Raw genomic sequence first — 27,810 nt, 5'->3', positions numbered from 1 at the left:
CTTTTACCAGATCTATTGTGTTATATTATCCTACATTAATTTCACATTTCCACAAACTTCAAAGTGTTTCCTTTCAAATGGTACCAAGAATATGCATATCCTGTTACGCCGAGTGGAACCGGGGAACCCATGAGCAGACTCAGAAACGAGGATGATGTAAGAGGTATTTATTGCAACACAGGGGGAAGACGAAGTGCAGGCCAGAGGAAGCTCAGGTGGGAGTAGCAAGATGACGAGACTTTGGACTGGAGACAGGGACTAGAGTCAGAGCGGGCAGAATGAGCAGAGATTATGATCTGGCAGTGTGGAAGTGGCAGGACTGAGTATTTGTAGAGGTCTTGATTATGGAACAGGTTGCAGCTGGTGGGGATCTGCTCTGACTACAGCACACCTGTCTCTGCCCAGTGGCGGGAGGTCAAGGAGGCACAGGATGAGCGGAAGAGGGCGTTGCCTTAGCAGATGTGACATATCCTTGCTTCTGGCCCTGAGCTACAGGCAGTTAGATTTGGGTATGTTATATTAGGCAAAAATGTAAAAATGTGGCTAATCTCTAACAAGCTAGCTAACAGCAAGCTTTAACTAGCAATACAAACCGATTGTCATAGCTAGCTAAAGTTAACCAAATAGGTTCAATGTTAGCTAGTTAGATAGCGAACATTAGGATATAACTAGCAATGCGAAATGGCATTCTGAGAAAACATTTTAAAAAATGTTTTACGTAAATTCTGGATTTCCTCATCGTCTGGTTCATTTTCAGTCAGAGAGAGTCAGCATGGCACGATTGTCCTCCAGAAAGTAGTCCATCACAACTTTTTCCCACTGACCTTTGTTGAATGCGCCTGATAAATTCTGGATTTTATTGAGAGCAGTAGCAACATATTTGCAGGTCTCCATGGCTAACATATCTTTCGAAAAAACTGCAGCAGCAAGGATTATCTAAACATAACCACCAGCTCATTTTATAGACAAGATTTTACCCCGCAGACCAATTCAAACTCATCTCACGGCATGTCCGGCCCACTCATTATCTCAGCCAATCATTGCTAGCGGGAAGATTGCAACTTTTTCTGTGGCTAAACCAACTAGCCTCGTACTTTAACAATTGTATTCGTATTTAAAGATGGCATACAAGTTTGTTATTAAGGCACATGAAAGGTCACATGTTTGAGAAGGCATTTCTGTCAAAAAGCGCATTTTGTTTAAAACATTTTTTTCATTTAAACGGGTCTCCTGTGAAGTCGTGACTTGTGACATATGCCTAGTTTGCTGAATCGGTCACATATTACCACGACTAACCGGTGCCTCCGCCCATTGACTCTGTACTGGTGCCCCCTGTATATAGCCTCGCTATTGTTATTTTACTGCTGTTGTGTAATTATTTGTTACTTTCTTTTCTATTTTTTCTTTTCTATGTTTTACTTAACACTTTTTTCTCTTAAAACCTTTAAAGCTTACTAGGGCTATACGACCACTAACAACCTCTACCAACAACTAAGGTGGAAAAACAGACTGCCCAAGTATGATTCCCAATCAGAGACAACGATAAACAACTGTCCCTGGTTGAGAACCATACTCGACCAAAACATAGAAACAGGAAACATAGAAATAAAGAAACTAGAATGCCCACCCGAGTCACACCCTGGCCTAATCAACATAGAGAATAAAAGTCTTTCTAGGGCGTGACAGCTTGCAAGTAAGCATTTCACTGTAAAGTCTACACCTGTTGGATTCGCCGCATGTGGCAAATAAAATCACATTACTACCCTGCATGAATATGCTGGGAGCTAACCAACCGGGTTCAATGTTAGCTAGCTAACATTAGGCTCTGACTAGAAAAGCAAACGACTCTGGGATACGAATAACTTCAGCTAGGGGGCCATCCAGCTAACGTTAGCAAGCTAGCTAACATCACACTTTAGCTTGAAATGAAACCACTTTGTCAAATTTAGAAATGTGTAATATCTGAAAATGTAGCTAGCTAACGCTAGACTATCATCATGCATGATGGATGTGTCTCCCTGTCACGGACACCATACCAAGGTTGCCCTTAGTTTGAAGATGTCATCCGGAGACAGGTGTTACCTCCATCTCTTTAACTATCATACTCTATTTCCACCGATTTCAGAACTTGATCCTCCAGAAAGTGGAGAGCAACACTTATGCAGGTCCCTACACAATACATTTTTTTTTAAAGCCGCGTTTCACAGGATTACCAAAACAGACTGACCAGCTCCAATAGACAGAAGCCTTTTATATACCAATTCCAACTCCTCTCATGGCATGTCCAGCCCACTCATTATCTCAGCCAATCGTGGCTAGTGGGAAGGTTGCTGTGTTTTTCAGTGGCTTAACCAACTAGCCTCGTACTTTAACCATTTTCTTCGTATTTACAGATGGCATACAAGTTTGTTATTAAGGCACATGAAAGTTCACATGTTCCAGAAGATATTTCTGCCAAAAAACGCATTTGGATAAAAAAGTTTTAAAAAGTTAAATGGCTCTCCTGTGAAGTCGTGACTTGCGACATACGCCTAGTTTCCTGAAACGAGTCACAAATATCTGATGACTGAAGGAGTGGGAAGATTTTTATGTGATCATTTGTATTATATACAGTATTTATACAGTATATATTTTTTAATTCATCGTAATTTGTTCCCCCTTCCTGTAATGGAATTGACTTTCCATTTGTGAATTTATTCATCCCGTCCAGTTGGTGGCAGCGTTGGTTTCCAGACCGCCATAATACCATAGCAGAAGAAGCTTATATGTAACAGCTGGTCTTTCCTTTTATAGCCCATATAATGTTATGTCAAACTATGTAAGTGCTATTTTGCAGTTTGTATCTACATTTAGCTATTGGTTTTGCTAGATACCAGTTGTTTATGGATAGCTAACCTATCTGTATTTCAGTCTGTCTATGGTCAGCTAGCTGCTTTGTTAATTGTTTTATGAAGTATTGAATACAATGAAATTACACTGTATTGACAACTCCTGAAGCTAATGCAGTAAAACAATCCAAACTTGATTATCCTGTCAATTCATTTCAAGCCACATTCCTGGGACCTGTAACATATAGGCCTATACTTGGTAGCACGAGACATACAAACAATTGAATGACCAAACAACACTGGAATTGCTCAACCCAGATGACAAACGCTGCCTGTCAGAGGTCAGAACCTGGAGAAGGTGAGCTACCTGCCTCGTGGTACACAGACAACACCTGTCCTGTCTGGAGCTGGTTGGTAGGTCTAGGGGCCCAGACATAGTGAAGGCTTTTCAGTAGTCTGACTAACTGGTTTGGTAAGAATATTTCCAGGCAACAGTCAGTTAAATGGTTGTGTTTTAATGCTCAGGTAGAGGATGATAGCTAGTACCGGTCATAAGCCAAGCAGTTCAGAGTGTGGTGATGTGAATGCAGTTTCACAAAGGAAGTGGACTAAATTGCAATAGATTATTTATTTTATTCTAATTTTGTAGGTATTACAATGATGCAGTTTTTATTTTTCATCCCCACAATACTATATAGGGAAAATAATTTATTCCGGGAGGTTGATTAGTGAAAAAGTATTATTTTTGGAGGACAGTTTACATTTGACCGGGACTACAAGTGTTCAGTAGGAGTGCTGGATGGTTCTGGAGTATTTGACAGTGGTCCAGTGGTGGATGGTTCTGGAGTATTTGACAGTGGTCCAGTGCTGGATGGTTCTAGAGTATTTGACAGTGGTCCAGTGGTGGATGGTTCTGGAGTATTTGACAGTGGTCCAGTGCTGGATGGTTCTAGAGTATTTGACAGTTGTCCAGTGGTGGATTTGTTCTGGAGTATTTGACAGTGGTCCAGTGGTGGATGGTTCTGGAGTATTTGACAGTGGTCCAGTGGTGGATGGTTCTGGAGTATTTGACAGTGGTCCAGTGCTGGAGTATTTGACAGTGGTCCAGTGGTGGATGGTTCTGGAGTATTTGACAGTGGTCCAGTGGTGGATTTGTTCTGGAGTATTTGACAGTGGTCCAGTGGTGGATTTGTTCTGGAGTATTTGACAGTGGTCCAGTGGTGGATGGTTCTGGAGTATTTGACAGTGGTCCAGTGCTGGAGTATTTGACAGTGGTCCAGTGGTGGATTTGTTCTGGAGTATTTGACAGTGGTCCAGTGGTGGATGGTTCTGGAGTATTTGACAGTGGTCAAATGGTGGATGATCCTGGAGTGTTTGACAGTGGTCTTTGTCACTGCTAGTGGCTCTTGGTTTCTCTATGCTCTATCCCAGGCTCTTCCCTTCCGGTTGCTGGCGTTCCAACCCTTAGACCTTAGGGACCTCAGCCATCAGCAGGTAGCCTTGACTGGGCCAGTAGCCTGCCAGACCTGGGTGGGGTCCTCCTCAGTCTGTATGGATGGAATAACTAGTTCAATCTCTATAGCTGGAATAACTAGTTTGTCTCTATTGTTGAAATTACTAATTCAGTCTCAATGGTTGGAATAAATAGTTCAATCTCTATTTTTGGAATAACGAGTTCAACCTCTTTGGTTAGAATAACTAGTTCAGTCTCTATAATAGGAATCACGAATTCAGTCTCACTGGTTGAAATAACAAATGCAGTCTATGTTTGGAATAACTATTTAGGTCTCTATGGTTGAAACAACTACTTCAGTCTATATAGATAGAATAACTATTTCAATTGCTATTGTTGGAGTAAGGAGATCATTCACTATAGCAAGTTCGGATAAGATAGTTCGGTCTCTATGGTTGGAATAATGTTTCAGTCTCTGTTGTTTGAGGAACTAGAGCTGGCCTATGCTTCATATTCATCGCCAAACCCATTGGCTCCAGGTCATCTATAAATATTTGCTAGGTAAAGCCCCGCCTTATCTGGCTACCCCTACCCCAGTCAACAGCCCTTCACCCCCACAGCAACTTGCCCAAGCCTCCCCCATTTCTCCTTCACCCAAATCCAGACAGCTGATGTTCTGAAAGAGTTGCAGAATCTGGACCCCTACAAATCAGCCGGGCTAGACAATCTGGACCCTCTCTAAAATTATCCGCCAAAATTGTTGCAACCCCTATTACTGGCCTGTTAAACCTCTCTTTCGTATCGTCTGAGATCCCCAAAGATTGGAAAGCTGCTGCGGTCATCCCCCTCTTTACAGGGGGAGACACTCTAGACCCAAACTACTACAGACCTATATCTATCCTGCCCTGCCATTCTAAAGTCTTCGAAAGCCAAGTCAACAAACTGAGCATTTAGAATCCCACTGTACCTTCTCCGCTATGCAATCTGGTTTCCGAACTGGTCATGGGTACACCTCAGCACACTCAAGGTCCCAAACAAAATCATAACCACCATCGATAAGAGACAATACTGTGCAGACGTATTCATCGACCTGGCCAAGGCTTTCGACTGTCAATCACCGCATTCTTATCGACAGACTCAAAAGCCTTGGTTTGTCAAATGACTGCCTTGCCTGGTTCACCAACTACTTCTCAGATAGAGTTTAGTGTGTCAAATCGGAGGGCCTGTTGTCCGGACCTCTGGCAGTCTCTATGGGGGTGCAACAGGGTTCAATTCTTGGGCCGACACTTTTCTCTGTATATATCAATGATGTTCCTCTTGCTGCTGGTGATTCTCTGATCCACCTCTACGCAGATGACTCCATTCTGTATACATCTGGCCCTTTTTGGACACTGTGCTAACTAACCTCCAAACGAGCTTCAATGCCATACAACTCACCTTCCTTGGCCTCCAACTGCTCTTACATGCAAGTAAAACTAAATGCATGCTTTTCAACCGACACTCTACTCAGCAAATTGGATGCAGTCTATCACAGTGCCATCCGTTTTGTCACCAATGCCCCATATACTACCCATCACTGCGACCTGTATGCTCTTGTTGGCTGGCCCTCGCTTCATACTCGTTGCCAAACCCATTGGCTCCAGGTCATCTATAAGTCTTTGCTAGGTAAAGCCCCGTCTCATCTCAGCTCACTGGTCACCATAGCAGCACCCACCCGTAGCAAAAATAAATGTGTCTATGGTTGGAATAACTAGCTCAGTCTGTTGTTTGGAATAACTAGATCAGTCTCTACGGTTAGAATAACTAATTCAATCACTTTGGTAGTAATGTGTAGTTCAGTCACTATAGCTGGAATAACTAGTTCAGCCTTTTTGCTTGGAATAACTACTTCAGTCTCTACAGTTGGAATAATTAATTCAGTCTCTATTGTAGGAATAACTAGTTCAGTCTCAATGGTTGAAACAATTTATTCAGTCTATAGTTGGAATAGCTAGTTAAATCACTCTGGATGGAATACATAGTTACTAGAGCCGGAATAACTAGTTCAGTGTCTATGGTTGGAACAACTAGTTCATTCACTGTGGTTGGAATAACTATTTAAGTCTCTATAGCAGGAATAACTAGGTCAGTCTCAATGGTTGAAATAACTAATTATGTCTATGTTTGGAATAACTAGTTGTCTCTATGGTTTAAATAACTAGATCAGTCTCTATAGTTGAAATAACTAGTTCAGTCTCAATGGTTGGAATAACTAGTTCAGTCTCTATTGCTGAAATTGTTGGATGAACTACTTCAATTTCTATGGTTGGAAAAACTTGTTCAATCTCTATTGTTGCGATAACTAGTTCAGTCTGTAAAGCTGGAATGATTAGTTCAGTGTATGTAGCTGGAATAACTTGTTCAGTCTTTATATTTGGAATATGTTCAGTCTTTACAGCTGGAATAGCTAATTCAGTCTCTATATGTGGAATAATGAGTTCAGTCTCCATGGTTGGAAGAACTAGTTCAGTCTATATAGTAGAATAACTAGTTCAGTCCCCATGGTTGAATGAACTACTTCGGTCTCTATAACTGGAATAACTTGTTCAATATCTTTAGAATAACTAGTTCAATCTTAATGGTTGGAGGAAATAGTTCAGTATATGGTTGGGATAACTAGTTCAGTATCTATGGCTGGAATAACTGTTTCAGTCTCTTTAATTAGAATAACTAGTTCAATCTTAATGGTTGGAGGAAATAGTTCAGTATATGGTTGGGATAACTAGTTCAGTATCTATTGCTGGAATAACTGTTTCAGTCTCTTTAATTAGAATAACTAGTTCATGTTTAATGGTTGGAGGAAATAGTTCAGTATATGGTTGGGATAACTAGTTCAGTATAAGATTGAAATATCTAGTTCAATCTTAATGGTTGGAGGAAATAGTTCAGTATATGGTTGGGATAACTAGTTCAGTCTCTATAACTGGAATAACGGTTTCAGTCTCTATAACTGGAATAACGGTTTCAGTCTCTATAACTGGAATAACTAGTTCAATCTTAATGGTTGGAGGAAATAGTTCAGTATATGGTTGGGATAACTAGTTCAGTCTCTATAACTGGAATAACTGTTTCAGTCTCTATAACTGGAATAACTAGTTCAATCTTAATGGTTGGAGGAAATAGTTCAGTATATGGTTGGGATAACTAGTTCAGTCTCTATTGCTGGAATAACTGTTTCAGTCTCTATAACTGGAATAACTTGTTCAATATCTTTAGAATAACTAGTTCAATCTTAATGGTTGGAGGAAATAGTTCAGTATATGGTTGGGATAACTAGTTCAGTATCTATGGTTGGAATAACTAGGTCAGTATATGGTTGGGATAACTAGTTCAGTATCTATGGCTGGAATAACTGTTTCCATCTCTTTAATTAGAATAAATAGTTCATGTTTAATGGTTGGAATAACTTCATCAGTATATTTTGTTAGAGTACCTGTCTCAGTGTCTATTGTTGTAATAACTAATCCAGTGACTATTATTGGAATAACTAATTCAGTGACTATTATTGGAATAACTACTTCAGTATCTATAGCTGGAATAGCTAGTTCCGTCTCTATTGCTGACATAGCTAGTTCAGCTTCATAGTTGGAATAACTAGTTCAGTCACTATGGTTCTAATAACTTTTCAGTCTCTATGGTTGGAATAACTGGATATGTCTCTAAAATTTGAACAACTAGTTAACTTTAAATTGTTGGAAAATTAGTTCAGTATCTCTTGCTGGAGGAACTATTTCAATGTATATTGTTGACATAAATAGTTCAGTTTCTATTGTTGGAATAACTACTTCTGTCTCCATGGTTTGAAACACTAGTTCAGTTTATATGGTTGGAATAGTTAGTTCAGACCCTATAGCTGGAATAACTAGTTCAGTCTGTATGATTGAAGGAACTAGTTCAGTCTCTAAGGTTGGAATAATTTGCTCAGTCTCTTTGGTTGGAAAAACGTATTCAGTCTCTATGGTTCGAGGAACTAGTTCAGTATATGTTTGAAATATCTAGTTCAGTCTCTATGATTGAAATATCTAGTTCAGTCTCTATGGTTGGACTAACTAGTTCAGTCTGTATAGCTGGAATAACTAGATCAATCTCTATGACTGGAAACATTATTTATTTTCTGTGGTTGGAATAACTAGTTCAGTCTCTCTTTGAAAAACTAGTTCAGACTCTAGCTGGAATAACTTGTTCAGTCTCTATAGTTGGAATACTTCAGTCTGTATGGTTGGGGGAACTACTTCAGTCTCTAAGTTTGGAATAACTAGTTTAGTCTCCATGGGTTTTAATAACTAATTCAGTCTATATGGTTGGAGGAACTAGTTCAGTCTTCAGTTTGAATAAGAAGTTCAGTCTCTGGTTGGAATAAGCACTTCAGTCTTTATGGTTGGAATTTGTAGTTCAGCCTCTATGCTTGGAATATGTAGTTCACTCTCTATACCTGGAATAAGTAGTTCAGTCTCTATGGTTGGTATAACTAATCCGGTGTATATGTTTGGAATACCTAGTTCAGTCTCTATGGTTGGACTAACTTGTTTAGTCTCTGTGTCTGGAATACCTAGTTCAGTATGTATAGCTGGAATAACTACTTCAGTATCTATAGCTGGAATAACTACTTCAGTCTCTATAGCTGGAATAACTACTTCAGTATCTATAGCTGGAATAACTACTTCAGTATCTATAGCTGGAATAACTACTTCAGTCTCTATAGCTGGAATAACTACTTCAGTATCTATAGCTGGAATAACTACTTCAGTATCTATAGCTGGAATAACTACTTCAGTATCTATAGCTGTAATAAATAATTCTGTCTCTATAGCTGGAATAGCTAGTTTGGTCTTTATGGCTGGAATAAATAGGTCAGAGTCTATGGCTGGAATAATTATGTCAGAGTCTATGGCTGGAATAGCTAGTTCAGTCTCACTATGAAAAACTAGTTCAGACTCTAGCTGGAATAACTTGTTCAGTCTGTATGATTGAACAAACTAGTTCAGTCTCTAATGTTGGAATAACTTGCTCAAGCTCTTTGGTTGGAAAAACATTTTCAGTCTCTTATGTTTCGAGGAACTAGTTCAGCATATCTTTGAAATAACTATTTCAGTCTCTATTAATGGAATAAGTAGTTTAGTTGAAATAACTATTTCAGTCTCTATTAATGGAATAAGTAGTTTAGTTGAAATAACTATTTCAGTCTCTATTAATGGAATAAGTAGTTTAGTTGAAATAGCTATTTCAGTCTCTATTATTGGAATAAGTAGTTTAGTTGAAATAACTAGTTCAGTCTCTATTAATGGAATAAGTAGTTTAGTTGAAATAACTATTTCAGTCTGTACAGCTGGAATAACTAGATTATTCTCTATGACTGGAAAAAATATTTCATCCTCTATGGTTGGAATAACAAGTTCAATCACTATGGTTGGAATAACTAGTTCAGGTCTCTGTTTGAGGAACTAGTTATGTGTATATTGTTGAAATAACTAGTTCAGTCTCTATGGTTGTTATAACTGGTTCCATCTCCATAATTGCAATAACTATTTCAGTCTTAATGGTTGGAATAATAATAATAATAATAATAATAAGTATTTACTATTGGAGGAACTAGTTCAGCGTATATTGGTGAAATAACTAGTTCAGTGTATATTGTTGGAACAACTAGTTTAGTCTGTATGGCTAGAATAACTAGTTCTGTAGCTATAGTTGGAATAACTACTTCAGTCTTTATGATTGAATGAACTAGTTCAGTATATATTTGCCATAACTATTTAACTCTCTATTGTTAGAATAACTTGTGCAGTCTCAATACTTGTCTGTATATAGCTGGAATAACTAGCTCAGTCTATGTCTCTGGAATAATTAGTTCAGTCTCTGTTATTTGAAGAACTAGTTCATTGTCTTTTGTTGGAATAACTAGTTTGGTCTCTGTGGTTGGAATAACTAGTTCAGTCTATGGCTGGAATAACTAGTTACATCTCTATTGTTGGAATAACTGGTTCAGCCTCAATGTTTGAAACAACTATTTCAGTCTGTATAGTTGGAATAACCTGCTGAGTCTCTATGTCTGGAATAATTACTTCAGTCTCTGTGGTTGGAATAACTTGTTCAGTGTATGTTATTTGAGGAACTAGTTCAGTGTCTATTGTTAGAATAACTAGTTCAGTCCCTGTGGTTGGAATAACTATTTCAGTCTGTATGGTTGGAATAACTAGTTCAGTTTGTTTATTTGGAATAACTAGTTCAGTCTATGGTTAGAATAACCAATTCAGTTTCTGTAGCTGGAATAACTACTTCAGTCTCTATAGCTGGAATAGCAAGTTTAATCTTTATGGTTGTAATATCTAGTTAATTCTCTGTGGTTTGAATACTTAGTTCAGTCTCTATAGCTGGGATACCTTGTTCAGTGTTTATGGTTGGAATTACTAGTTCAGTCTCTATGGTTGGAGGAATTAGTTTAGTTTATGGTTAGAATAAGTAGTTCAGTCTCTACAGCTGGAATAACTATTTTAGTCTCTGGTTGAAATAAGAAGTTCAGTCTCTTTGTTTGGAATTTGTAGTTCAGTCTCTATAGATGGAATAAGTAGTTCACTCTCTATAGATGGAATAAGTAGCTCACTCTCTATAGATGGAATAAGTAGCTCACTCTCTATGGTTGGAATAAGTAGCTCACTCTCTATGGTTGGAATAATGAATCCAATGTATGTGGTTGGACCAGCTTGTTCAGTCTCTGTAGCTGGAATAACTAGTGCAGTATCTATAGCTGGAACAACTAGTTCAGTCTCTATAGCTGGAATAACTAGTTCCCTCTCTATGGTTTGAGGTACCAGGTGTGTTTTTATGGTTGGAAGATCCAGGTATGTTGCTATAGTTGGAGGACCCAGTGGAAGAACTCGTGGAACCAACTCAGTCTCTGGAGGATCCAGCTCAGTCGGAGGAGGAGGTGACAACTTAATGTCTGGAGGAACCAGCAAAGCCTCTGGTGGAACCAGCAATGCATCTTGTTGAACCATGTCAGAATGCTGTTTAAGTAGTTCAGTCTCTATAGCTGGTGGAATCAGAGGAACCATGTTAGACTCTAGTTTTTCAGGTTCAGAGAATCTCTGTGTGTCAGGTAGCTGGCCATGAGGCCTGACCACAGAGACCTTGGGCTGCTGTCCGATGTGGATGTGGTGGACCTTGTACTCCCAACAGGCTGGCAACTGGCCTGGAGCATCGGATACCTGGTCTATTACAGATCTGTAGTCTGCAGCCCAGAGGGCCTCACTCTCATCCCTTGCTGTGGTTGGGGAGATGTTGCTTTTAGCCCTGGTCCTAGTGGATCGAGGGGTAAATGGAGGTGTGGTGTGGTAGTATGGGATAGGATGGATAAACTTCGCCAATGGGGAGGACATGGTTGCCACCAGCTTGGACATTGCTCTTGGCAGACCTTCTTTAGCTAATGCACTATCCAGAGGATCTCTACTGTCTGGGGATTCCTGTTTAGGATTGTAGTCTGCAACCCAGAGGGCCTCGCAATTGGCAGCAGTTTGGTCGTAGAGGATAGTGCTCTTAGCCCTGCTTCTAGAGGTAATGCAGTGATCCACAGGGTTGCTGGGATAGCATTTAACAGATCTAGACTTCTCCAGCTTGGTCTTCTCTCTTGGTAGACCTGCTTTAGCTAATGCAGCATCCAGTGGATCTGTGGGATCTGGTACTTTGTCTTCAGGTATGTCAGACTTGGTTTCTCCTCCATCTGTCTCCCCTTCAGCCCTTTGTTCACATGGGGAGATCAGGATGTCCACATAGGAGCTGGGCCGTGTTCTGTCTGCTCTGTCCATGTCTAACGGCTGGCCGTAGTCCTTGGAAACTCTGGTTTGTAGGCTGCCATGTCGCTCCCGGCCTACAGTCAGGGTAGATGCGCTAGACAATTTCTGTAGACTGCCCTGTCTCTCCGGACCTACAGACAGGTTGGATGTTCTGCTGACACTGCCCTGTCTTTCAGACCCTAGACGAGACAGTACGCTGCCCTGTCTTTCAGACCCTAGACGAGACAGCACGCTGCCCTGCCTCTCAGACCCTAGGCGAGACCGTACACTGCCCTGCCTCTCATTGCCAAGCTGGGCTTTCCTCTCAGCCTCCTCCACATCCATCTGGAAGCGGTACATGCTGTAGCCGTCAGCGCTGTTGATGGAGCTGGCTCGGAGCAGGGAGGACGGGTCGCAGTAGGAGGAGTGTGTGGAGTGGGAGCGTTTAAGCTCTGAATGGTCGACCCCAGCCAGCTTCTCTAGGGCGTTCATCATGCGGCTGTGGATGTCTTCCAGCTGAGCCAGACGAAGGTCCACTGTCTGCAGGGACGCCTTCATGGTGTTCTCCCGCTCATTCACCTCCTCCAGACGCATGGACATGTTCTCCACCCTGGGGAGAGGAAGGAGAGACAAGACTTTAATATTAGACAAGCTCCTAGAACAACATATTTCTATTCACCCTGAAGGAACAACAAGAGCTTCAGAAACAGACTTACTAATACTTCACACTTGTAAAATACCAGATTCAAAAACACTTTTGGACATGGTCATTTTAATTTAATGAAGCTTCTGTCCCATCTTCAGCAGATGTTTTAATTGGGCGGGAGTGTTTTGCAGTGAGCAATGGGATTGTGTCGGATTGACTTACCGTTCTGATGTGACCTTGATCCTCTGGTCACTGGATGAATGGTGCTCGTCTTCCTTCTCTCTGAAGTATTCCTCCACACACTGCTCCTCAAACTCAAATAGAGCCTTCAGCTCTTCAGGGTTTAGCCGTAGCTCTGGAGGGAGAAGGCACGATATCAATATTAGGTACATTTCTGAAAACTAACATGGACACAGGATATCTATGCTCTAGTCAGTGGAAGTGCAGTGCTTGTACAGACCCGTGAATGAATGACTGTTTATAATACTCTAGAGTTTAAGCCCTGTCTAAGCCGGAGGAGGGAGTGGGTGGGGTTCTAAGCTAACACATGGAATTGTTTTAGGATGGTCATACTGAGGATTAATTAGTTATTTGATTTTGAATTTTAAGACCCCTTAAGTCATCAAAAATACATGAAAAAAATAATTGGATGAAACACTGAATTTGACATTACTGCTATTAGCCAAAAGAAACGCATTCAATAACAGATTCACTAGATGGAAGAACAGATAGTCCCCCAAAAAATCAAAAGGAGGTTTGTTCTGAAGTCTGTCCTATATCTGAGAGATATAAGAAAGATCAGGAAACTATTTGAATTTTTTTAACATGTATTTTTACCCTTATTTTAGGCACTAAACTACTGTATACAAAAGTATGTGGACACCACTTCAAATTAATGGATTCGGCTATTTCAGCCACACCCGTTGCTGACAGGTGTATAAACTTCAGCAGAACAGCCAGCTCAGTGACAGCCAGCTCAGCTCAGTGACTTTCAATATGGCACCGTCATAGAGCTGCCCGGTCAAATGTAAGTACTGTTATTGTGAAGAGGAAATGTCTAGGAGCAACAACGGCTCAGCCACAAAGTGGTAGACCACACAAGCACACAGAACGGGACAGCCGGTACTGAAGCACGTAAAGTGTAAAGATTGTCTGTCCTCAGTTTCCTCTGAGGACTACCAAGTTCAAAACTGCCTCTGGAACCAACATCAGCACTGTTTGCCGGGAGCGTCATGAAATGGGTTTCCATGTCCGAACAGCCGCACACAAGACTAAGGGTGCAATGCCAAGCGTTGGCTGGAGCTGTGTAAACCTCGCCACCATTGGACTCTGAAGCAGTGGAAATATGGTCTCTGGAGTGATTGATCACACTTCACTATCCGACAGTCCGACAGACGAATCTGGTTTTGGCGGATGCCAGGAGAAGCCAGGAGGAGTTTATACATAGCTAGCTACATAGCCGTCTTTGTATCAAAGATAATTGTGTAGTCTAGAGCGATTTTCTAGGTTAGCTAGCCAGCTATTGTCGTTCTTTTAACGCAACGTAACGTAAACAACATTGCTAGCTAGCCAGCTAGCCCCCCGAATAGCAGCACTGTCGAAACTATTACACTCAACGGAACGACTTGATTAGTGTAGTGTCAACAACGCACCCTCTGCCAGCTAGCCTACTTCAGCAGTACTGTATCATTTTAATCATTTTAGTCAATAACATTCTTGCTACGTAAGCTTAACTTTCTGAACATTCGAGACGTGTAGTCCACTTGTCATTCCAATCTCCTTTGCATTAGCGTAGCCTCTTCTGTAGCCTGTCAACTATGTGTCTGTCTATCCCTGTTCTCTCCTCTCTGCACAGACCATACAAACGCTCCACACCGCGTGGCCGCGGCCACCCTAATCTGGTGGTCCCAGCGCGCACGACCCACGTGGAGTTCCAGGTCTCCGGTAGCCTCTGGAACTGCCGATCTGCGGCCAACAAGGCAGAGTTCATCTCAGCCTATGCCTCCCTCCAGTCCCTCGACTTCTTGGCACTGACAGAAACATGGATCACCACAGACAACACTGCTACTCCTACTGCTCTCTCTTCGTCCGCCCACGTGTTCTCGCACACCCCGAGAGCTTCTGGTCAGCGGGGTTGTGGCACCGGGATCCTCATCTCTCCCAAGTGGTCATTCTACACCCCGAGAGCTTCTGGTCATGGTCTCTCTCTTTCTCCCCTTACCCATCTGTCTATCGCCTCCTTTGAATTCCACGCTGTCACAGTTACCAGCCCTTTCAAGCTTAACATCATTTATCGCCCTCCAGGTTCCCTCGGAGAGTTCATCAATGAGCTTGATGCCTTGATAAGCTCCTTTCCTGAGGACGGCTCACCTCTCACAGTTCTGGGCGACTTTAACCTCCCCACGTCTACCTTTGACTCATTCCTCTCTGCCTCCTTCTTTCCACTCCTCTCCTCTTTTGACCTCACCCTCTCACCTTCGCCCCCTACTCACAAGGCAGGCAATACGCTCGACCTCATCTTTACTAGATGCTGTTCTTCCACTAACCTCATTGCAACTCCCCTCCAAGTCTCCGACCACTACCTTGTATCCTTTTCCCTCTCGCTCTCATCCAACACCTCCCACACTGCCCCTACTCGGATGGTATCGCGCCGTCCCAACCTTCGCTCTCTGTCCCCCGCTACTCTCTCCTCTTCCATCCTATCATCTCTTCCCTCTGCTCAAACTTTCTCCAACCTATCTCCTGATTCTGCCTCCTCAACCCTCCTCTCCTCCCTCTCTGCATCCTTTGACTCTCTATGTCCCCTATCCTCCAGGCCGGCTCGGTCCTCCCCTCCCGCTCCGTGGCTCGATGACTCATTGCGAGCTCACAGAACAGGGCTCCGGGCAGCCGAGCGGAAATGGAGGAAAACTCGCCTCCCTGCGGACCTGGCATCCTTTCACTCCCTCCTCTCTACATTTTCCTCCTCTGTCTCTGCTGCTAAAGCCACTTTCTACCACTCTAAATTCCAAGCATCTGCCTCTAACCCTAGGAAGCTCTTTGCCACCTTCTCCTCCCTCCTGAATCCTCCTCCCCCCCCCCTCCTCCCTCTCTGCAGATGACTTCGTCAACCATTTTGAAAAGAAGGTCGACGACATCCGATCGTCGTTTGCTAAGTCAAACGACACCGCTGGTTCTGCTCACACTGCCCTACCCTGTGCTCTGACCTCTTTCTCCCCTCTCTCTCCAGATGAAATCTCGCGTCTTGTGACGGCCGGCCGCCCAACAACCTGCCCGCTTGACCCTATCCCCTCCACTCTTCTCCAGACCATTTCCGGAGACCTTCTCCCTTACCTCACCTCGCTCATCACCTCATCCCTGACCGCTGGCTACGTCCCTTCCGTCTTCAAGAGAGCGAGAGTTGCACCCCTTCTGAAAAAACCTACACTCGATCCCTCCGATGTCAACAATTACAGACCAGTATCCCTTCTTTCTTTTCTCTCCAAAACTCTTGAACGTGCCGTCCTTGGCCAGCTCTCCCGCTATCTCTCTCTGAATGACCTTCTTGATCCAAATCAGTCAGGTTTCAAGACTAGTCATTCAACTGAGACTGCTCTCCTCTGTATCACGGAGGCGCTCCGCACTGCTAAAGCTAACTCTCTCTCCTCTGCTCTCATCCTTCTAGATCTATCGGCTGCCTTCGATACTGTGAACCATCAGATCCTCCTCTCCACCCTCTCCGAGTTGGGCATCTCCGGCGCGGCCCACGCTTGGATTGCGTCCTACCTGACAGGTCGCTCCTACCAGGTGGCATGGCGAGAATCTGTCTCCTCACCACGCGCTCTCACCACTGGTGTCCCCCAGGGCTCTGTTCTAGGCCCTCTCCTATTCTCGCTATACACCAAGTCACTTGGCTCTATCATAACCTCACATGGTCTCTCCTATCATTGCTATGCAGACGACACACAATTAATCTTCTCCTTTCCCCCTTCTGATGACCAGGTGGCGAATCGCATCTCTGCATGTCTGGCAGACATATCAGTGTGGATGACGGATCACCACCTCAAGCTGAACCTCGGCAAGACGGAGCTGCTCTTCCTCCCGGGGAAGGACTGCCCGTTCCATGATCTCGACATCACGGTTGACAACTCCATTGTGTCCTCCTCCCAGAGCGCTAAGAACCTTGGCGTGATCCTGGACAACACCCTGTCATTCTCAACCAACATCAAGGCGGTGGCCCGTTCCTGTAGGTTCATGCTCTACAACATCCGCAGAGTACGACCCTGCCTCACACAGGAAGCGGCACAGGTCCTAATCCAAGCACTTGTCATCTCCCGTCTGGATTACTGCAACTCGCTGTTGACTGGGCTCCCTGCCTGTGCCATTAAACCCCTTCAACTCATCCAGAACGCCGCAGCCCGTCTGGTGTTCAACCTTCCCAAGTTCTCTCACGTCACCCCGCTCCTCCGTTCTCTCCACTGGCTTCCAGTTGAAGCTCGCATCCACTACAAGACCATGGTGCTTGCCTACGGAGCTGTGAGGGGAACGGCACCTCAGTACCTCCAGGCTCTGATCAGGCCCTACACCCAAACAAGGGCACTGCGTTCATCCACCTCTGGTCTGCTCGCCTCCCTACCACTGAGGAAGTACAGCTCCCGCTCAGCCCAGTCAAAACTGTTCGCTGCTCTGGCCCCCCCAATGGTGGAACAAACTCCCTCACGACGCCAGGACAGCGGAGTCAATCACCACCTTCCGGAGACACCTGAAACCCCACCTCTTTAAGGAATACCTAGGATAGGATAAGTAATCCCTCTCACCCCCCCCCCCCTTTAAGATTTAGATGCACTATTGTAAAGTGACTGTTCCACTGGATGTCATAAGGTGAATGCACCAATTTGTAAGTCGCTCTGGATAAGAGCGTCTGCTAAATGACTTAAATGTAAATGTAAATGTAACTCTACCTGCCCCCATGCATAGCTCCAACTGTAAAGTTGGGTGGAAGATGAATATTGGTCTGGGGCTTTTTCATGGTTCGGGCTAGGCCCCTTAGTTCCAGTGAAGGGAGATCTTAACGCCACAGCAACCAATGACAATCTAGAGGATTCTGTGCTTCCAACTTTGGCACCAATTTGGGGAAGGGCCTTTCCTGTTTCAGCATCACAATTCCCCCATGCACAAAGCAAGGTCCATAAAGAAATGGTTTATTGAAATCAATGTGGAAGAACTTGACAGGCCTACACAGAGCCCTGACCTCAACCCCATCGAACACCTTTGGGATGAATTGGAATGCCAACCGCGAGCTAGGCCTAATCTTCCAACATCAATACCAGACCTCACTAATGGTCTTGTGGCTGAATGGGAAGCAAGTCCCGAATGCAATATTCCAACATCTAGTCGAAAGCCTTATCAGAAGATTGGAGGCTGTTATAGCAGCAAAGGGGAGAACAACTCGATATTGGAGTCAATTGAGTCAGCCCCAGTGGATTTATTTACATTTATCTTCAATAAGGGACTTAGTACATTATAGACATCAAGTGATTGAAATTATAAAGAGGAATGTGTATCTGGGAATGTATCGTTGTCTGCAACCTGGCTCAAGTTGAGTATAGGACTCCTCTCAGAGTTTTCAGAAGCTATTATATCAAATAGGTGGCCCTCTGTGGCAAAGTGGTTATTAAAAGCACCACACATTTCCATCTTATCTGTTATGGGAACAGAGGCTGTCATAACATGCTGGGGTAATGGAGTTGTGTTTCAGAGATGTGACCACCTTCCATAAAGCAGCTGGATTCCCACCAATCTCAGATACACAGTTCAAAAAGCCTGTTTATTTTGCTTGTATAACCAGGGATAGTGTCTGAAGAACTGCCAGTCAGTGGTATAATCAGTCAGCCTTAGCCCAGACGTAGAATCAGTCAGCCTTAGCCCAGAAGTAGAATCAGTCAGCCTTAGCCCAAGCTAAATTTCTCTCCGGAAGTTTCTCTGATTCATGCAGTTCATGCATGCACCATGGATTATCTCTATGTTTTAGCTTCTTGAACGGTGCATGCTTATCAGTAATAGAGTTGAGCAAAGAAGTAAATAATGTTGGGCCATATCCGGGTCAGAGATGCCAACCGTATTATCTCTCAAGATAATTATTGTCGGTTATTGTCACAGCCGTGTATATCCTTCTCAAGCCGATACCACGACGGCCCTCAAGGAACTTCGCTGGACATTATGCAAACTGGAAACTATATATCCTGAGGCTGCATTTATTGTAGCTGGGGATTTTAACAAAGCAAACTTTGGATCACAGCTACTCTAACTTCCGCGATGCATACAAGGCCCTCCCCCACACTCCTTTTGGCCCTTGCACCTCCCTTCCTATAGGCAGAAACTGAAACAGGATGTACATGAGATTTTTTAAATATTTTTATTTGACGAGGCAAGTCAGTAAAGAACAAATTCTTATTTTCAATGATGGCCTAGGAAGTGGGTTAACTGCCTATTCAGGGGCAGAACGACAAATTTGTACCTTGTCAGCTTGGGGGTTTGAACTTGCAACCTTCCAGTTACTAGTCAAACGCTCTAACCACTAGGCTACCCTGCCGGAGTATTCAACCCTGGTCTGAGCTATCGGAATCCACGCAAGAATAGGTGGGTAGGTAGGTAGTGGGTAGGTAAGAATAGGTAGGTAGTCGGTAGGTAAGAATAGGTGGGTAGTGGGTAGGTAAGAATAGGTGGGTAGGTAAGAATAGGTGGGTAGGTAAGAATAGGTAGGTAGTGGGTAGGTAGGAGAGGGGGCTCTCTAACTTGAACTTTCTTTGCTTTGGTTCCGTCCAGCCCCTTTTCCCCAAATTAACGTGCAAAGGAAACACTAAACGGCTAAACTACACTACTCCATACCCTACACTACTCCCTACCTTCTACTTCCGGCGCCGACAGAGATGGCCACCTCGCTTCGCGTTCCTATGAAACTACGCAGTTTTTTGTTTTTTTACGTGTTATTTCTTACATTAGTACTCCAGGTCATCTTAGGTTTCATTACATGCAGTCGAGAAGAACTACTGAATATAAGATCAGCGTCAACTCACCATCAGTACAACCAAGAATATGATTTTCGCGACGCGGATCCTGTGTTCTGCCTTTCAACCAGGACAACGGAATGGATCCCAGCCGGCGACCCAAAAAAACGACTCCGTAAAAGAGGGAAACGAGGCGGTCTTCTGGTCAGACTCCGGAGACGGGCACATCGTGCACCACTCCCTAGCATTCTTCTTGGCAATGTCCAGTCTCTTGACAACAAGGTTGATGAAATCCGAGCAAGGGTAGCATTCCAGAGGGACATCAAAGACTGTAACGTTCTTTGCTTCACGGAAACATGGCTCACTGGAGAGACGCTATCGGAGGCGGTGCAGCCAGCGGGTTTCTCCACGCATCGCGCCGACAGAAACAAACATCTTTCTGGTAAGAAGAGGGGCGGGGGCGTATGCCTTATGGCTAATGAGACGTGTTGTGATCAAAGAAACATACAGGAACTCAAATCCTTCTGTTCACCTGATTTAGAATTCCTCACAATCAAATGTCGACCGCATTATCTACCAATAGAATTCTCTTCGATTATAATCACAGCCGTATATACATTTACATTACATTTAAGTCATTTAGCAGACGCTCTTATCTAGAGTGACTTACAAATTGGTGCGTTCACCTTATGACATCCAGTGGAGCAGCCACTTTACAATAGTGCATCTAAATCTTTTAAGGAGGGAGGGGGGGGTGATATATTCCCCCCCAAGCAGACACATCGATGGCTCTGAACGAACTTTATTTGACTCTTTGCAAACTGGAATCCATACATCCTGAGGCTGCATTCATTGTAGCTGGGGATTTTAACAAGGCTAATCTGAAAACAAGACTCCCTAAATTGTATCAGCATATCGATTGCGCAACCAGGGCTGGAAAAACCTTGGATCATTGTTACTCTAACTTCCGCGACGCATATAAGGCCCTGCCCCGCCCTCCTTTCGGAAAAGCTGACCACGACTTCATTTTGTTGATCCCTGCCTACAGACAGAAACTAAAACAAGAAGCTCCCACGCTGAGGTCTGTCCAACGCTGGTCCGACCAAGCTTATTCCACACTCCAAGACTGCTTCCATCACGTGGACTGGGATATGTTTCGTATTGCGTCAGATAACAACATTGACGAATACGCTGATTCGGTGTTCGAGTTCATTAGAACGTGCGTTGAAGATGTCGTTCCCATAGCAACGATTAAAACATTCCCTAACCAGAAACCGTGGATTGATGGCAGCATTCGCGTGAAACTGAAAGCGCGAACCACTGCTTTTAATCAGGGCAAGTTGACTGGTGACATGACCGAATACAAACACTGCAGCTATTCCCTCCGCAAGGCTATCAAACAAGCTAAGCGTCAGTATAGAGACAAAGTAGAATCTCAATTCAACGGCTCAGACACAAGAGGTATGTGGCAGGGTCTACAGTCAATCACGGTCCGTAAGGGTTGTCCTTCTGTAGCTCAGTTGGTAGAGCATGGCTCTGGTAACGCCAGGGTAGTGGGTTCGATCCCCGGGACCACCCATACGTAGAATGTATGCACACATGTATGCACACATGACTGTAAGTAGCTTTGGATAAAAGCGTCTTCTAAATGGCATATATTATATTATTATATATTAAGAAAACCAGCCCAGTCACGGACCAGGATGTCTTGCTCCCAGGCAGACTAAATAACTTTTTTGCCCGCTTTGAGGACAATACAGTGCCACTGACACAGCCTGCAACGAAAACATGCGGACTCTCCTTCACTGCAGCCGAGGTGAGTAAAACATTTAAACGTGTTAACCCTCGCAAGGCTGCAGGCCCAGACGGCATCCCCAGCCGCGCCCTCAGAGCATGCGCAGACCAGCTGGCCGGTGTGTTTACGGACATATTCAATCAATCCCTATCCCCAGTCTGCTGTTCCCACATGCTTCAAGAGGGCCACTAAGTTCCTGTTCCCAAGAAAGCTAAGGTAACTGAGCTAAACTACTACCGCCCCGTAGTACTCACTTCCGTCATCATGAAGTGCTTTGAGAGACTAGCCAAGGACCATATCACCTCCACCCTACCTGACACCCTAGACCCACTCCAATTTGCTTACCGCCCAAATAGGTCCACAGACGATGCAATCTCAACCACACTGCACACTGCCCTAACCCATCTGGACAAGAGGAATACCTATGTGAGAATGCTGTTCATCGACTACAGCTCGGCATTCAACACCATAGTACCCTCCAAGCTAGTCATCAAGCTCGAGACCCTGGGTCTCGACCCCGCCCTGTGCAACTGGGTACTGGACTTCTTGACGGGCCGCCCCCAGGTGGTGAGGGTAGGCAACAACATCTCCACCCCGCTGATCCTCAACACTGGGGCCCCACAAGGGTGCGTTCTGAGCCCTCTCCTGTACTCCCTGTTCACCCACGACTGCGTGGCCACGCACGCCTCCAACTCAATCATCAAGTTTGCGGACGACACAACAGTGGTAGGCTTGATTACCAACAACGACGAGACGGCCTACAGGGAGGTGGTGAGGGCCCTCGGAGTGTGGTGTCAGGAAAATAACCTCACACTCAACGTTAACAAAACTAAGGAGATGATTGTGGACTTCAGGAAACAGCAGAGTGAACACCCCCCTATCCACATCGATGGAACAGTAGTGGAGAGGGTAGTAAGTTTTAAGTTCCTCGGCATACACATCACAGACAAACTGAATTGGTCCACTCACACAGACAGCAGGAGCATCGATCTGACTTCGGTTCCAGGGACGGCTGATAGCCAAGAACACACTGAAAGGGTGTGAGGTTAGTGGAGAAGTGACGGAGGGAGTTTTGTGCGTATTCTGCCTAAGGCAGAAATGCAACTCACTCCCCCAGTCGGTCCTGACAGTAACTACGAAGGTACCTACCCAGTTCCTGATTTACCCTTTCCACCTGGCCATTTGATTGGGGACGGTACTCGGAGGTGGGACTGACGGTGACAACCAGTTGTTCCATTAAGGCCTTCCAGACACGGGAGGTGAACTGAGGACCATAGTCAGACAGGATGTCGTCTGGGATCCTGTAGTGAAGAGAGACTCTGCAGTCTACAGGGCAAATGACAGGCTTTGGAAAACCGGTCCACAACAACCAGGATGGTGGTGTGCCCCTCAGAGGGGGAAGGTCTGTGACATAGTCCACGGAGAGATGGGACCAGTGTCATTGTGGAACCTGCAGCGGGTGGAGTTAGCCATAGAGAAGGTGTCTAGGTGTCTTGCTCTGTGCGCAGGTGGAGCACGAAGAAACGTAACCTGGACATCCCGGGCCAAGTTGATTCACCAGTGCTTGGTGGAGAGACAATCGATAGTACGAGTTATACCCGGGTGCCCCGACACAGGTGCTGTGTGTGCCCAGGCGAGTCAGAGGGCACTTAGATACGCCCCTCAGGATGGTGTGCAGTTAAGGGCTCAGTGTCGCAGGGCTCGATGGATGTCCTTGTCCACATTCCACACGACAGGAGCCACAATGCGGGACAGGGGAATAATGGGTGTCAATTTCTCCCTCTAATCCTCTGTGTCATGCACCCGGGACAACACATTGGCTTTAACATTCTTTGATCCCGGGCCGGTAGAAGAGGTTAAAGTCAAACTTGGGGAAAATAGGGCCCATCTGGCCTGACGCGGGTTCAGCCTCTTCGCTGCTCGAATGCAGTCCAAGTTCCTGTTTTCCATCTAGACAAGGAATGGGTGTTTAGCATCCTCCAGCCTGTTCCGCTATGCTTTCAGCGCCTTCTTGACGGCCAACAACTCAAAATCCCCCACGTCATAATTCCACTCTGTGGGAGACAGCTTCTGCGAGTAGAAGGTGCATGGATGGAGTTTAGGTGGTGATTCAGTGCATTGGGAGAGAACAGCCCCTACTCCAAACTTGGAGGCGTCCATCTCCACAATGAAGGGCAGAGACGGGTCAGGTTGCGCCAGAACAGGTTCATTAGTTAAACATTTCTTGAGCGCATAGGTTTTGTTGGCCTCCCCAGTCCTGAGCAGCTGTCAAGGACCTCCCTTCAGGAGGGAGGTGAGAGGGGCCACCACTGTGCTGAAACCCCTAATGAAGTGCCTGAAATATTTGGCAAAACCAAGGAAGCGCTGCACTGCCTTGATGTTGGGTGGAACAGGCCACAACCGTACTACACCAACCCTCTGCTCTTCCATCTCCACTCCCACGGTGGATATCCAATAGCCCAGGAAGGAGAACACCTGCTGGAAGAAAAGGCACTTCTCCGCCTTGGCATACAGGTGATGCCCTATCAACCTTTCCAAAACGGACCTGACATGAGAGACATGTTGCTAGCTTGTAGTGGAGCACACCAAGATGTTGTCTATGTACACCACTACACAGCGACCCTTAGCGACTGAACACGTCTCTAAACACCTCGTTAATGCATTTGTCAGGCCGTAGGGCATTACCCTGTATTCGCAGTACCCGTTCTTCCATTCACCCCCCTCTCTGATGGGCACCAGGTTGTAGGCACCTCGTAAATCCAATTTGGTAAAGTACTGAGCACCATGCATCTGATTGATCATAGTGGGTATCCTGAAGCAGGGGATAACTGAATTTAACAGTAGCCTTATTCAGTGTCTGGTAATCAATACGGGGCCGAGACCTCCCTCCTTCTACTTCTTCACGAAACAGAAGCTGGAGATGTGACATGGCTGCGGTGTATGGTGCCGGGTTATGGAGGTGTGGCTATAAGCTAGGCGTTCAGCAGCTTAAGGGTGGAACATAACCGGTTGCTCCCAGACGAGGATGAAACGTAATCAAGGCCATCTTGTGGTGAACAAACTCCCTACTGTCATCTTTGTATGCTGGAGCTGAGTAACCAGTAGCAGGTTCCAAGTAGATTGGTGACGGGGGAGGTGCTGAGGGGCAGAGTGACCATCCTCTGGAAGGGCACACCTTAGACGAGTCGTGACTGTCCTAGGTAGGTCCCACTGATGTGGTGGGGGGCAGACCGGGAGTAGACCCTGTCCAGGCATGGGCGTAGAGGTCCACATGGTCTGAAAGGGTTGCTTGTACCAGTATCTAGGCAGAGTCTTCTGAGGATTGGGGATTGAACAGAGCTGTTCACAACTGAGTTGGTCGAGGGCTTCAACTGCTTGCGTAACTGTAGTCAGGACCAACCTGATCCAGACCAGAAATTGGCTGGGGAACTGAATGTACTGTGAGCAGACCCTACTGGTAATTTCTCCAGGGTAATTGTCTCTAACCCGTCTCAAAGGACCATGAAAAAGAGCACCAACAGGTGGTTGGAGAACTCTGAGAAGTTTACACTAGAGACAATCGACATGTGTCCCCGGTCACGAGACATTCTCAAGTCACTATTTTATTGCAACAAGCAAACACACAGCAGTGAATTGTAGTACTAGGGTTGGTAATGGTGGAAAGGATAATGATAGTCATTTTGGCGCCAGAGGAGGCTGCCATTTTACGGTCTCCTAACAAATTGTGCTATTGTGTTTTTTCGCGTTATTTGTAATGTATTTTGTACATAATGTTTCTGCCACCGTTGCTTATGACCGAAAAGAGCTTCTAGATATTAGGACGGTGATTACTCACCTCGTACTGGACAAAGATTTTTCTTTAACGAGTCAGACACAAAATATTTATTTCAGACACCCAATTAAGACCACATTCCAGTCATTGTTAGGAGAATGAGATGGAGATATCAGGGACGTAGGTCAAGTGCCTTGTAAGACTCCGATGGCAAGTGGGTAATCTGCCATTTGTCCTATTAGCCAACATACTGTCAGGGTCTGGTTACGAACCTGGGTCTCCGGAGTGAGAAACAGTCACTTAACCAACTGAGCCACGAATAGTCAGCAGAACCCAGAAGATGAGGCAGACACAGCAGTACTTGAGACGGTGTATTTAATGAAGTAAAAAGTGAAGTTCTTCAGGAAAACATGTAACTCCACAACCTCAAAAGGAATTCCACAAGAACAAAGGTAATCCTCCAAGACAAAAAAGGTAAATCCACAAGGTGGAAGGAATAGCACAAAAAGCCTCAAAACATACTCAAAAATAAATAAACAAGAACAAAAAACAGAATTCCACAAGAGAGTCCACCGGGATCAACAAGAGTTCACAGAGTACTAGGGCTGGGTGCTAACATACAAACACAGAGCAAAGAACTGAGGAAAACAAAGGGTTTAAATACAATCAGGGGAAACGAGGCACAGGTGCAAATAATAATGTGGATCAAGGGAAAACAAAAGGTCAAAAGGCACAATGGGGGCATCTAGTGACCAAAAACCGGAACAACCCTGGCCAAATCCTGACACATACAATCATTGGATAACAAAATAGTCTAGATACGATCACGAATATCCTACCTACCAACGGGACATAAAGAACTGTAATATGTTGGACAGAGTCGTGGCTGAACGACGACATGAATATCATACAGCTGGCTGAGTTGCCGGTCCATCGGCAAGATAGAACAGGAGGGCGTCTGTGTATATTTGTAAACAACAGCTGGTGCATGAAATCTAATATTAAGGAAGTCTCAAGTTTTTTCTCACCTGAGGTAGAGTATCTCATGATAAGCTGTAGACCACGTTAGCAATTTTAGTAAGAGTTTTCATCTATGGCAGTGTCTACAGTCAATCACGGTCCGTATGGGTGGTCCTTCTGTAGCTCAGTTGGTAGAGCATGGAGCTTGTAATGCCAGGGTAGTGGGTTCGATCCCCGGGACCACCCATACGTAGAATGTATGCACACATGACTGTAAGTCGCTTTGGACAAAAGCGTCTGCTAAATGGCCTATATTACTATTATATTATCTATATTTTTCGTAGCTGTCTGTTTACCACCACAAATTGATGCTGGCACTAAAAGTGCACTCAATGAGCTGTGTAAGGACATAAGCAAACAAGAAATGCTCATCCTTAGGCGGCACTCCTAGTGGCCGGGGACATTAAGGTAGGGAAACTTTAATACATTTGACCTTTTACGTAACTTCTACCAACATGTTAAATGTGCAACCAGAATCTAATGCAGGAAGCACCAATGAAGAAGTCGTCAGATGACGCAGATGCTAAGCTACAGGACTGTATTGCTAGCACAGACTCGAATATGTTCCAGAATTCTGCCGATGGCATTGAGTACACATCTGTCACTGGCTTCATCAATAAAGCAATGACATCGTCCCCACAGTGACTGTACGTACCTACCCCAAGCCATGGTTAACAGGCAATACTCTCACTGAGCGCTTTCAAGGAGCGGAATTCTAACCCAGATGCTTATAAGAAAGCCCACTATGCACTCTGAGAATGAATCACTAAGAATGAATCGTAGTACACCGGCTCTGACGCTTGTCAAATGTGGCAGGGCTTGCAAACTATTAGACTACAAAGGGAAGCACAGTCGTACGCTGCCCAGTGAAACGAGCCTACCAGACAAGCTAAATAACTTCTATGCTTCGAGGCAAGCAAAACTGACGCATGCATGAGAGTATCAGATGTTCAGGACAAGTGTGTGATCATGCTCTCCATAGCCGATGTGAGTAAGACCTTTCAACAGGTCAACCTTCACAAGGCCGCAGGGCCAGACGGATTACCAGGACGTGTACTCTGAGCATGCGTTGACCAACTGCTGTTAGAGATTTTCCAGTCATTTGGTGATTTTTCAGTACATATACTGTTCTCTTTGAAGTACAAAGAGGAATCGATACGAATCGGACATGCACATGGGTTAATCATACATAGATAACATTGGCCTGAACTTGTGAAAACTTTTGGACAGGAACTTTAGCTAATCAGTTATATGCACCAGTAGGAGTGTGCATGTTACGCCACCAATATAATCTATACCCCAATGTCTGAGCCAATAAGAGAATGGAAACTAAGCAAGACAGATTAATAAAGTGGAGTGACGATGTTAAAGGGATATCAACAAGATTCCTTTTTCTGTGGCTTCCCTAAGGTGTCAGTCTTTAGACATAGTGGAGAGGTGGGGGCTCTCAAAGTGAGTTGGTGCGCAATTGAGTAAACCGGCCATTGTTCCTCCCACTGTTA

The 27,810-nt window shown here is 44.6% G+C and overlaps 1 protein-coding gene across 1 annotated transcript in view; it reads right to left on the bottom strand.

Annotated features, from left to right (window-relative positions):
* Nucleotides 1–3,447: 3,447 nt before the first annotated feature.
* LOC124037801 (transient receptor potential cation channel subfamily M member 1-like) overlaps nucleotides 3,448–27,810 on the bottom strand; it is a 126,447-nt gene continuing 102,084 nt past the window's right edge. Inside the window, 4 exon segments of the mRNA XM_046352914.1 lie at nucleotides 3,448–4,267; nucleotides 4,270–4,307; nucleotides 11,209–12,699; nucleotides 12,958–13,090. Of these exon segments, the coding sequence (XP_046208870.1) occupies nucleotides 3,612–4,267; nucleotides 4,270–4,307; nucleotides 11,209–12,699; nucleotides 12,958–13,090 (2,318 nt within the window). The 3' untranslated portion in view covers nucleotides 3,448–3,611.

The sequence above is a fragment of the Oncorhynchus gorbuscha genome, linkage group LG01, assembly GCF_021184085.1.
Source record: "Oncorhynchus gorbuscha isolate QuinsamMale2020 ecotype Even-year linkage group LG01, OgorEven_v1.0, whole genome shotgun sequence".
Lineage (NCBI taxonomy): Eukaryota > Metazoa > Chordata > Actinopteri > Salmoniformes > Salmonidae > Oncorhynchus > Oncorhynchus gorbuscha.
This window is presented reverse-complemented; position numbering and strand designations above follow the sequence as displayed.